The following is a 12,603-nucleotide window of genomic DNA, read 5'->3' as shown; positions in this document are numbered from 1 at the left end:
GGGAAACCTGGTGCAGAAAGAATACGCAGTGCCCAGGTATGGGCTGCTTAAATGGGCAGGGTGCAGCTCCGAGGGAAGCCCACCATCGGCTCTGCCCCCTGGCCCAGCCCAGGTCCCAGCCTGCATCCCCATTTGCCAAAGCAGGGTGCAGGCTAGGATCGGGTTCCTGAAAGGCAGCAGGGGCTTATGCCCCCATCGCCTATCAGGAAGGGCACTGCAGTTTGAATTCCTCTCTCGGAGCCCCAGTGAAGCCTCATCCGTCCTGCCACGCTGTGGCACCAAAAGGGGTGAGCGGACTTGCAGACCAGATTCATACAAGTAGAAACAGTGCAATCCCACTGATGAGGACTCATCCACAATTCCACGTGTGCCATACCTAAAAAGCACAGGTCCAAGCTGTTTTCCCCTTGCCCTGCTCATTTCCAAGGGAAAACTCACTTTTTAGCAATAGATCGGAATGAATGGCAATCCAAGAGTGCTGAAGAGAAAGCAGCAGGACAATAGCAAGTGTAGAGAAGTCCTTAGTTTAAGGGTATTAAGTCTCAAGTATGTATACTTACAGGGACGTGGGTGGCGCTGTGGGTTAAACCACAGAGCCTAGGACTTGCCGATCAGAAGGTTGGCGGTTCGAATCCCCGCTATGGGGTGAGCTCCCGTTCCTCGCTCCCTGCGCCTGCCAAGCTAGCAGTTCGAAAGCACGTCAAAGTGCAAGTAGATAAATAGGTACTCCTCCGGCGGGAAGGTAAACGCCGTTTCCGTGCACTGCTCTGGTTCTCCAGAAGTGGCTTAGTCATGCTGGCCACGTGACCCGGAAGCTGTACACCGGCTCCCTCAGCCAATAAAGCAAGATGAGCGCTGCAACCCCAGAGTCGGCCACAACTGGACCTAATGGTCAGGAGTCCCTTTACCTTTATCTTTATGTATACTTAGGACTGCAGGTTGAATTTCATTTCCAGGGATTGTTGCAGGGAAGCAAAATGAAAAGCCCAACAAAATTTCTCTAGGGAGGGGACTTTGAGCTATTATACCCCTGTTTTAACTGATTTTTCCTTTGCAAATAGGATGGAGCGGATCAAAACACCATACTCACGGCCTATATTACTTCATCTCTACTGGAGAGCAACCTCAAGAGCTCGGTACTGATTTACTATCACTCTAGTTTTCATAGATATTTCTCAGGCAGTTCCTTTAAGATGTGTTAAAACGCCACGCTTGCATTTCAGTTTCCATACTCTTTCATCTTATTTAACGCCACCGGGAAATCAGCATCAAGTCAATATAGAATCTCAGCCAACTCCAAGGAGATGTAACAAACCTTTCTTTTCGACCTTCCCTTATTATCTGAATTAACTATAACATAATGTAAAGGGTGCTCCTTCATCCAAAGTTCTAATTAATTGCATTTTTTGCATGTCTCCTTGATCATTCTTGAGTACTTGAAGTAAACAAAGAGCACAATCCAATGGGAACAATAGAATAGGGCAATAAAACAGTAAAACGGTGAGAACAGCTGCCTCGCCTTGCCTCAGAGGCCGGCGGCCATCCTGATAATATATAACAATCTCTCTTAAACCCTAGTATCCTGTGGTCCGGGCTGGCCTCTCCTGCTTAGATGCTGCTTCTGATGGGCGTGTTAGGAGCACGTTCGAAAATGCTCTCCTGGCCCATACATATGGTTTAGCTGGCAACGCAGAAAAACAGAAACATTTCTTGGACGTCTTGATGACATCTGCTACTAGAAATGGTAAGTGGTGTACTGTTGTGATTTGTGGCTTGCCGCCATGAAATTTGTCATCTGGAACTGCTTGCATGCACTTTTATTTTATTTTTTTATAAGATTTTTATTAAGATTTTTACATTACAAAAAAGGGATAAAACAAACAAAAAAAGAAAAAAGAAAAAACACAGCCATTATTTTTCGTTTACTTGTTTCTTGGACCCCCTCGTACCTCTCTTTTTTGTATTCCAATTCAATTTATTAGCTCAGCAATTTGTTTCCCTCTTTATCCTACCCAAATCTTTATTCTTAAATTTTTATGATCTTGAAATTTTACTTCTATAAACCCATTTTTTCATATTCTTTTAACCCATTACAGCTAGAAACCTCTTAATTTTAATCCAACATTATTCTAAAGTTCGTTAATTTTACAATGTTTCTGTAAATAATCTCTAAATTTCTTCCAATCTTCTTCCACTGACTCTTCCCCCTTATCTCGGATCCTGCCGGTCATTTCCGCCAATTCCATATAGTCCATCATGCTTGCATGCACTTTTAGATTTCTAGCAGTGGCACCAGTTGAATTTTGGTTGTTTACTTCAGCCATGCCATGGCAGCCCACCCATTCAGGGACACTGCTTTATCTCTGAAATGTTGGAGGGTATGCAACAGGCTGTAATAATTTGGTGGTTCATATTGTGGTGGCACTGCTTTGGTGGTACCCCGAGTGTGAGCGCAACCCAACAACTGACCGAGAAATGAGTGTGCGCAAAAATAAGCCATGACTTTATGACAAGCAGACCTAGGTGTCCCTATTAAAATTCATTATGTTATGCCCACTTCTCAAATCTGTGAAGGTCATTTTGAATCCAGATTCTGTCTTCTGCGGCATTAGCTCCCCCCACAGCTTGGCGTCATCTGCAAATTTGATCCAAATTGTTTATAAATATGCTGAACCACAACGGGCCCAGGACACAACCCTGCAGCACCCCACTTGTCACTTTTTCTCCAGGATGAGGAGTTATGTCTCGAGGACCCCTAAGATACCCCTAAATAAAACACGTTCACACATCACTTTTGTTTTGGTTTTCGGCATAATTTTGGCCACAACTTTATTGAATTACAGTAAGTGAGTGGTTGCTTAGGCATTGGTTAGCGACTATCTGTACCCACTTGGAGGTAGGAACAGAACAGACAACCACACCCATGCAGAAGTCAGTAAGGGTAAGCAATTTTGGGGAGAGAAAATCTGGGTGCCAGGCTCACACCTCTCCCCAAATGCTCCCTGGGGCTCTTGCATAGCCCTAGCCCTTTGTCAGGGATACGGACGAAAGCATGGTGAGCCCCTGGATTCCTTTAACAGAATACCCTGCAGCAGCAGCATTGGAGGAGCAGGCACAGCCAACCTCATCCCCTCCAAAATATTAACCAATGCCTAACCGCAACTTACAAGTTGTGATGATTTGCTACGCAGTAGGCAAAACCCAAATGGCCCCAGGCAATCAGCCAAATGGTAAAATTCTTACCAGGCCCCTGCTCCAAAGCAGACGACCCCATGACAGGCTGTAATGTGTATGGGTTGCTCGTGCGTAAGTTGCCGCCTCTCCAGGCTTTGTTGCCTTGCTAAACCTTGCAGTCTGGACAGCCCTTCACTTCGTGGCTGCCTCAGTCGCTAGCAGAATCCGTCAGTGGGCGTTTCTTAAATCTTTTCCAACATAAAAGTTGTTTGACACCCAGTCTCCTCCTACTCTCTCTGCGCGGAAGTCTTCTGCGCAGGGTGGGCGTGGGTAGCGGAGGACCCGTGCTCTCCCCGCTGGTGTCCGGTGAAGAGTCCTGGAGCCCTCTCGCCGATTCCCCCATCAGCCCCTCTATATCCCTGGTGTTGCGCTGATTTGCTTCCCCATCTGCGGAGCTGCCTCTCTCCCTGCTAGGCCCTTCTCCAGCATCATTTGAGAGCCTTCCCTCTGCCTCTAGCTCCGATGTCAGTTCCCTGACACAGGCATAGCAAGGTCAGCGCAAACAAACCCTAAATAAAGGGAGGGTAGGCGGGTAATCCAATGTGCGCAGCAAAAAGAAGAAGCTCAACCCTGTGCACAGGGACCTATATAACACCCCCATCAATCAAATAAAATTGCAACAATCAATTTTCCCCAGCAACAACGGAGGTGCCCAATCAAATCCGTGGCCATCCAAACTAACCCACCCAGCAACAGGGGATGTCATGGTTGCTCCCACCGCAACACGTGCTCTCCATGAAGGAGAAGCCACTCTACCATTAATGAGCACTCTTTGGGTTCAGTCAGTCAGCCAGCTACAAATCTACCTAACAGTTGCCTCTTCCAGCCCACACTTTACCAGCTTCTCCACAGGAATATCATGGGGTACTTTGTCAAAAGCCTTACTGAAATCAAGATACATTACGTCCACAACTCCATAACTGTTCAGCTGCCTGCACCTCACTTTGGCAGATTAGAAAGATAAGTACTTCAAGGCAGTGGTGTCTCTTGCCCTTACCTTGTGGCACATACATGAGAAAAGATTGGTTGCTGCAGATCAATATGAAAGCCAGGAAGCTTGACATGGAAGTACATTGATAACCACTGTTTCCCTATAACTTAATAGCCTCTTCTGCATCTTCAGGTGGTCTGCTGTACTGGAAAAGGGAAAAGAGGCCTAGAGTAGAAGATTTCCCTTCTTTTTACATTCGTGCATCATCTCTTGAGATTCTGATGAACAGTTATGTACTGCTGGCATGGCTTAACCGACCAAACCTATCCCAGGAGGACCTGACAATCGGCTCACAGATGGCGCGGTGGCTGGTCAGAAACCAAAATTCTTTAGGAGGCTTCTCCTCCTCTCAGGTAACTTATACATTAATTGGGGACTGTATGAAGAAGTACCTTCTGTTGTCTGTCCTGAATTGATTGTCAAGTCAGTTTAACTGAATAATCCTGAGTTTTAGGGACATGAAAGAGGAAGGGAAACTTCTCTCTATTCACCTTCTCCATATATGTATGATTCTTTCCAGGACACTCCTGTGGCTCTCCTGGCTTTATCTCGGTTTGGGAATCTGACCTTCACAAAAGATGCAGAAAATACAGTGGAGATCAGTGCTGGGGGATCTTTTAAGAAGGTTTTCCAGGTGACGAGTAGCAACAGTGTCCTGCTGCAACAGGTTGAATTGCCCAACATCCCCGGAAACTACAGTGTGGAAGTGAAAGGTTCTGGGTGTGTCTACATTCAGGTAAATGGCATCCCTAGCCCACAAGTACCTCTGCTGCTTAGTCACAGAGCTATTGTCAGTAATAAAGTACCGTATTTTTTGCACCATAACACTCACTTTTTTCCTCCTAAAAAGTAAGGGAAAATGTCTGTGCGTGTTATGGAGGGAATGCCTACGGGTGGCATGCCTACGGATTTTCCTCCTCTAAAAACTATGTGCGTGTTATGGTCGGGTGCGTGTTATAGAGCGAAAAATACGGTAGTTGCCCCCTGTTATATGTGCTATACATTATTTTCTGTTTCAGACATCCCTGCAATACAACATCATCTTCCCTACACATGGCTCTGGATTTGCTCTCACAGTGCGGACAAAAAATGCTTCCTGCGCAAGCAACTTTCTGTCCAGATTTGATCTTGAACTGAAAGCCAGGTAATGAAAAGACTGCAAAGTTATGCCTATCCCCTGTTGACAACTTTGCCATGCATTGCTGTATAAAGCAATATAAGGCACTTTGGTTATTCCTGGGGCCTTGCTGGAAATCCATTTGGTTTGTACAAGGGAGAATATAGGAGCAGCAGATCTGCATATTATTTGTTGGGGCAGATTGGGATTGGCAGGACTGCGTTTGCCATAGCTCTGTTGACACATGGAAGAGGTGCAGAAATCAGCATCCTAAATTTGTCCAGGTTCCGTTTACAAACAAAAGCAAGTCTAGCTCCTCAGGGTGTGAAGATGTGCTTGATAGTACATGAGTCTTGGGAATCAGAGGGGAGGTGCTGAAAAATATCTCCCATGCCTGTTATAATGCCCTTTGCTTTCTGCTAATTCACATAATACTTTGGTTTTTAAAAAGGCAGAGTAAGTTATTCCAAAGAATAATTCTAAAGTCACTGCAGTCATTCTTTCTTGTGGGAGAATTTGAATTACCTTGGAACAGGATTCAGCATTTTGTGTCTGAACCATGGAATCCAAAAATGAGGATCAAACTACGCATTACTTTAATTGTGCAACATCTGGATATTCATTTATTAAATGTAATTGCACACTTGGTGGAGGATAGGTTATTATCAAGACTGCAGACAGTGAGGTGGTGTTCAACACTCTGCTCTCCAGCCTTGATTCTAAGAAAATAATCCCTACTTCTGCTATGCAGCTCAGAAAAAAGTTCCCAGTAGCAGCAGTGAGAATTGTTGTTTGTTTTTTCTATGCTACATAACCACATGCAGGTGGCATTTTTTGTGGGATTGCAACTGGGGAGTGCAAAGTTAAACCTTCCCTCTCTACATGCTGAAGTCCTGATGATACTTCCTCCTTCACTGCCTATAATTAAAATAATAGATGATAGATAGATGAAAGAGAGAGAGAGAGAGAGAGAGAGATGTCAACACAATTAAAGCAATGTATTGTTTGGCCTTTAATGAACTATGTAAGACAGTGTATACTATATCCTAAAAGAGCTCTTTGCAGTATCTTCTCAGTTTGCTTTTGACTCAGTTTGCTCAGTCAGAATACAAAATGACACCCTTTTTTTTCTTGTTTCAAGATACACTGGAGAGCGCAACGCATCCAACATGGCTATCATTGACATCAAAATGCTATCTGGTTTTGTCCCTGTCTCATCATCCCTAGAGCGGGTAAGATTTAGAAAAAAAGTGAATGAGACACCCTAGGAGAAAATGGCTGGATGAAGTAAAATAATTGTTGTTTAGTCGTTTAGTCGTGTCCGACTCTTCGTGACCCCATGGACCAGAGCACTCCAGGCACTCCTGTCTTCCACTGCCTCCCGCAGTTTGGTCAAACCCATGCTGGTAGCTTTGAGAACACTGTTCAACCATCTCATCCTCTGTCGTCCCCTTCTCCTTGTGCCCTCCATCTTTCCCAACATCAGGGTCTTTTCCAGGGAGTCTTCTCTTCTCATGAGGTGGCCAAAGTCTTGGAGCCTCAGCTTCAGGATCTGTCCTTCCAGTGAGCACTCAGGGCTGATTTCCTTCAGAATGGATAGGTTGGATCTTCTTGCAGTCCATGGGACTCTCAAGAGTCTCCTCCAGCACCATAATTCAAAAGCATCAATTTTCAACCTTCTTTATGGTCCAGCTCTCACTTCCATAAATGCCAGGCTTAAAAAGTGTCATCGTAAATGATGTCATAGGAAATCCATACATTACTCAGGCTAGTAATCCTCCAGCCTTAGTTCATAATTTCTGAAGCTGCAGAGCAACAGGCCAAAGTCTGTTACCATTTTCCAAGGCACGATCACTTTTCTTTTCACACTGGTAAAGTGGCACTGGTAAATCTGCAATCTGCAATCTTGTTTGTTGCCTATGGCACCCACCCAAATACATAGAGCGTCTGCATGCCAGCAGCCACAGTAAAGTGCAGAACTGAAAAAGGAAGCCATGAGCCATGGGGCAGAGGCTCACAGCAAGAAGGTTTGAGATTTCTGTATGGAATTGGTCCAAAAGGAAGAGCTTGCCAGGCTCAGTAATGTTTGCAGAGCCTCTGGCTGTTTTTTATGACCTGATTGCTATAAATCTGTCTGAACTATTCTTATTCACTTTGTTATGATTCATCCCTTTCCTGAAAGCAAAAGTATCTTTCTCTCCTTGCTTTTATTGTACAGCTCCTGGGCAAGGTGATGCGCACCGAAACCAGAAATGACCATGTCTTCTTATATCTGGAGAGTGTAAGTTTGCCTGAAGTTGCATCATTACAACAAACCTGCGAAAGATCTCCCTCTCATAAACTGTCACTGATATTTTCTTTCTTCCTGTGCTCAGGTATCATCAAAGGAGATTACCTTGACATTAACTCTAGAAGAATCCCATCCTGTGTCCAAAAGCAAACCAGCTGCAGTTCGAATGTTTGATTATTATGAAACAGGTAGGAGACTTGCTCTCACAGTTTAGGTGTATTTTGTGTACTTTGATTTCGTAGTTCCCAGAAGCCCATGTAGTTTCATCACTAGAACTGCCATAAATTTTACTGCCGCTTCCTTCAACAAGTATCCTATAGGAAATGAGTGTCCCATGTTTGTGTTGACATTTCAATTGTCTCTTCTAAAATTGAAGCTAGTACTCTTTTCTGAAGGGACACGGGTGGCACTGTGGGTTAAACCACAGAGCCTAGGGCTTGCCGATCAGAAGGTCGGCGGTTCAAATCCCCGCAACGGGGTGAGCTTCCGTTGCTCGGTCCCTGCTCCTGCCAACCTAGCAGCTCGAAAGCACATCAAAGTGCAAGTAGATAAGTAGGTACCGCTCCGGCGGGAAGGTAAATGGCGTTTCTGTGCACTCCTCTGGTTCACCAGAAGTGGCTTAGTCATGCTGGCCACATGACCCAGAAGCTGTACGCCAGCTCCCTCGGCCAATAAAGCGAGATGAGCGCCACAACCCCAGAGTCGGCCACAACTGGACCTAATGGTTACGGGTCCCTTTACCTTTACCTTTACTCTTCTCTGAACACCTGAAAGAGAAAATGTGGATCCATGCAACATCTAATGCTGTGCTCTCTCCTGTCCCTCCTACTAGATATAGCTGCCCATAGTGAATATAACACACCATGCCGCCAAGAATCAGCTTGAGCCCGAACAAAGAGGATGGTAAGTCAAAGGAAGGGCTGCTAGCTATGCAGGTGCTAATAGAACAAAGAAAAGCAAAACTTGCATTGATAAAGAAGAGCTATTGTGGACAGTGGTGTAGCATGGGTTGCCAGTGCCTGGGGCCAGGTAGAGAGGGTGGGTGGGAAACGGACAGAGTATGCATGCACATCCAACTGCCTAACGGCAGCCACATCACCCAAGAGATCACAACCACAGAGATAAGAATGAAGAGTTATTCCATTGTCTGGAGACGTCACTTCCTGATTCTCATGCAAAAGCCATTTTCAGTGGAGCCCAGCAACGGAAACATGCAGCTGTATTGAAGAAGCAACAGGGGTTGAATTTTTGCACCCCTAACAATTCTGTGCCCAGGGCAACCGCCCCTGTGCCCCCCCCCCCGCTATGCCACTGGTGGTGGATTAGAGTTGCCTCTTGCTTTGAGGCACTCCCAGCTAGGGTAATTTTATTTACCGTAGTTAGATGAACGTGTTTCCCACCATTGCTCTGAAAAATACAGCGTTCGGGGTGGCTTACAGCATATAAAACTATTCACTGTACAATAAAAGCAAAGCCAAAAAATAAGGATAAGAAGACAGCGCAGTAGAGAATAAAAATTAAGGAGTACAGCTAGGTGTCTTGATCCCTCTCCTTTTTAAGTCTTATGTGGTTTATTTTATTTGTATGTTTGTATCTTATGCCAGTCTGTAATAAAGTTTTTTGTGTTGTCTTTGACTGCTGCATTTTTTCTACTACTGTATTGTGGCCTTTTTTCCCTTTTGCTAGATGTATTCTACCACTAAAATTGTGGAGTTTTTTAAATAATAAGGTGGCATATAGATTGTATGAAATAAACAATTGCAACTTTTGCTATTCCCCCTTATAGAGGGTAGGAGAAATGGCTCCAAGGCCCATTTAAACATGTTGACGCAGCTAAGACTTAAAATCGCATTTTCAACTTACTGATTCCTATGTCCATTTCTTAAATGTCAATTTTTATTTCAGCAGGAAGATCAGAAGCTATATCCCTGTGTCTGATGTGGTTCAGAAAAATCACCATTCCAGAAAATCTGCTCAAAATATTACATTGGGTTGAAATTTTTTTGGCTGGGATCTCACTCCACATCTCTCCGACTTTCAGAACTGTATTTTGAATGTCTCATTTGTAGAATAAAATTATTTCTAGTTGCTATAACCATTTGCAAATCTCTCTTTTGGTGTTGTGAGTTTCTTTGCTATTTGATGATTAGAGTATTTCAAATACTCCAGAAACAAAAAATTCTGGCAGAGCTGGATTGGGCCATCAAGCCAATGGGACAGGAATGCAAAGAGTTTTGTATCTATCTGTGTTGAAAAGTGTGCAGACATTTTCTTCCATACTGACATACCATAGTTTTTACTATGGGAGCAGATTACCGTATTTTTCGCTCCATAAGACGCACTTTTTTCCTCTTAAAAACTAAGGGGAAATGTCTGTGTGTCTTATGACACACACTGTGTGTGTCTGTGTGTCTTATGACACACACTGTGTGTCTGAGACACCACTTTAGCTAATGGGGCCTCCCACCACCGCCATGCGATTTCTGTTCTCATCCTGAAACAAAGTTCTTAATCCGAGATACTATTTCTGGGTTAGCGGAGTCTGTAACCTGAAGCGTCTGTAACCCGAGGTACCACTGTACCGGTTGCAGAAGTACATCTTTTCCTTCAATACCAACCACAAGGTTCTTATTGAGGCAATCTATAACCAAAAACACAAAGCAAAAAAGGAAAATAAACTGCTTGTTTGTTATAGCAGGACTGTTGGACTGAACGCTGGCAGAGAAAAAGGCTTCCACACTCATATACACACATCCACAGCAAAACACACACACACACAACACTTGGCTACAATTACAAAAGAATACTTGTATACAATTATAAAAATAGAGATAGAATAAATTGAGGAAATGGGCAGTGCAGGGAGGGAGGAAAGAAAAATGCTTTATTTGACAGAAGGGGGGGGGGAGATTTGAAGGAGGGGAATACCGGCAAAATTGAAGAAAAGGTTTATAAATCATCATCATCACTTTTAATTGTATACTGTCTTTCTATTTTACAATATCCAAGGCAGTTTACAACCTGAAGAAACAGAATGTACAACTTATAACAATCTAATCCAATACAAATATGTGATAATAAAACATAACTTTAAAATAAGCAACTTATATCAAATAAAGTAATATTCAATAAGCCTATTGACACCTGTCAGGAGTCAGATCCTGGTCTGCATCATGGATTGGCAAATGGGGGTGCAGGCTGGGACACGGACGGGACCAGGGGGCTGGAGCTGACGGAGCAGGAAGGCTTCCCTCAGGTCCAATACCTGGGCATTTCAACAGCCCTCACCTGGGGCCCCACCTGCTTTTCCTTCGTTGAGCTCCCCCCCCCTTGGTTCAAGCTGATGGTCAAGTAGCTGTGGCTACAGTGGTCATCATTTTATGGGACTGGTTAGAAATTTATGCACCAGGCAAATTGGCTCCAACCTGGTGTTTTTGCCTACCTTATAGCAATCATCGCAACTGGGTTGGGCATTGGGGCAATCCTTTGTCTTGGGTGAAGGGGAGGTTGTAGTCTCTGCCTACCCCTCCAAACGCTGGGGTATCCCATTAAAGGGATCCTAGTTGATATAAGTCTTAGGAACCCCCGCCTGGATTGGCATATGCATCACTTCTGGTGGGTGGGCCGGAAGTATTTTGATTGCCCCATGCCCAGTGGCGTAGCGTGGGGGGTGCAGGGGGGGCCGGCCGCACCGGGCGCAACATCTGGGGGTTAGGGTTAGGGGGCGCAAATCCACGGGTTAGGGGGCGCAAATTACTTGCCTTGCCCCGGGTGCTGACAACCCACGCTACGCCACTGCCCATGCCCAAGCCAAACCTCTTTTATCTGTACAGTGGTACCTTGGTTTTTGAATGTAGTTCATTCTGGAAGACCGTTCAACTTCTGAAACGTTCGAAAACCGAGGTGCAAAGGGCGGTCTGCAAATTCATTGGCGGGACTCAGCGGAAGCCGTTTGACTTCTGAGGCATTCGAAAATGGAAACATTTACTTCTGAGTTTTTGGCATTCAAAAAGTCCGCTCCACTTCACTGTGGGAAGGCGTTGCGGTGGACCGCGTGGCCACCCACTCACCTCCTGTGGGCGGGGGACAATCTCCCACGTCGCCCGGGGGATCCCGGTCACATCAGCGACCGGCCAGCCAATCCACTGGTGGGTGGGGTGTGGCCGGGACTATTTAAGCAGAGTCGCAAGCTGGAGGGCTTCCTCTCAGCTCGCTTCATCAATCTCCCACCCTCCCTCCCTATTTTGCAGGTTTTCTTCATTGGCCTTGCTATGGACCGTGGTTGGTCACCGTTGAGAGGTCTGGTAGGAATTTTTCCACTTGGCAAAATTGGCACGGGCCATTTGGTTTTCGCCTACCTCGTAGCAATCATCACAACTTTGTTAGGTTGGTGGTTAGGGGGGAGGGGAGGTGTGACCATCACCTGTCCCTCCAAGCTTAAGGGAATCTGGGGGTGTGGATCTTGTTCAAAGCCCGGGACGGGGCTAGGGCCATGACATGACCCCAACAGGAGCACCCTGGGAACTCGAGTTGGTATGCATCGTCGGGGCTCCCACTTCTGGTGGTTTACCCTTACCGGACTCCCTGCACAACGGGCAGGAGTCAGATATAGTCAGGACCAGGGCCAAAATTTGCCCAATAACGTTAACCTGATATATGTGTGCTTGTGTGTGTTATTCTTCAATGAGGGGGTGGTTTCAGGGTCTTGACATGCAACTGTAACGTTTGGCTTCTGAGATGTTCAAAAACCGAGGTACCACTGTATTCATAGAATCATAGAATCATAGAGTTGGAAGAGACCACAAGGGCCATCGAGTCCAACCCCCTGCCAAGCAGGAAACACCATCAGAGCACTCCTGACATATGGTTGTCAAGCCTCTGCTTAAAGACCTCCAAAGTAGGAGACTCCACCACACTCCTTGGCAGCAAATTCCACTGTCAAACAGCTCTTACTGTATTCAATAAAGTTGT

General features: G+C 45.3%; 1 protein-coding gene across 2 annotated transcripts in view; it reads left to right on the top strand.

Annotated features, from left to right (window-relative positions):
- LOC309521749 (ovostatin-like) overlaps positions 1–9,727 on the top strand; it is a 54,210-nt gene extending 44,483 nt beyond the window's left edge. Inside the window, exons 27-36 of one of the 2 annotated variants that reach the window (XM_082204562.1) lie at positions 1,062–1,136; positions 1,579–1,744; positions 4,358–4,578; positions 4,746–4,961; positions 5,245–5,369; positions 6,484–6,574; positions 7,561–7,623; positions 7,718–7,820; positions 8,465–8,535; positions 9,541–9,727. In XM_082204562.1, coding sequence (XP_082060688.1) covers positions 1,062–1,136; positions 1,579–1,744; positions 4,358–4,578; positions 4,746–4,961; positions 5,245–5,369; positions 6,484–6,574; positions 7,561–7,623; positions 7,718–7,820; positions 8,465–8,517 — 1,113 coding nt within the window. In that variant the 3' untranslated portion in view covers positions 8,518–8,535; positions 9,541–9,727. Of the gene's footprint in view, positions 1–1,061; positions 1,137–1,578; positions 1,745–4,357; positions 4,579–4,745; positions 4,962–5,244; positions 5,370–6,483; positions 6,575–7,560; positions 7,624–7,717; positions 7,821–8,464; positions 8,536–9,537 lie in introns of both variants that reach the window. The other variant, XM_082204561.1, reaches the window with a different exon arrangement.
- Positions 9,728–12,603: the final 2,876 nt, after the last annotated feature.

The sequence above is a fragment of the Podarcis vaucheri genome (genome assembly GCF_965113315.1).
Source record: "Podarcis vaucheri genome assembly, chromosome: 17".
Classification (NCBI taxonomy): Eukaryota; Metazoa; Chordata; class Lepidosauria; order Squamata; family Lacertidae; genus Podarcis; species Podarcis vaucheri.
Note: the sequence above shows the minus strand (reverse complement) of the source record. Positions and strands in the feature narration are given on the sequence as shown.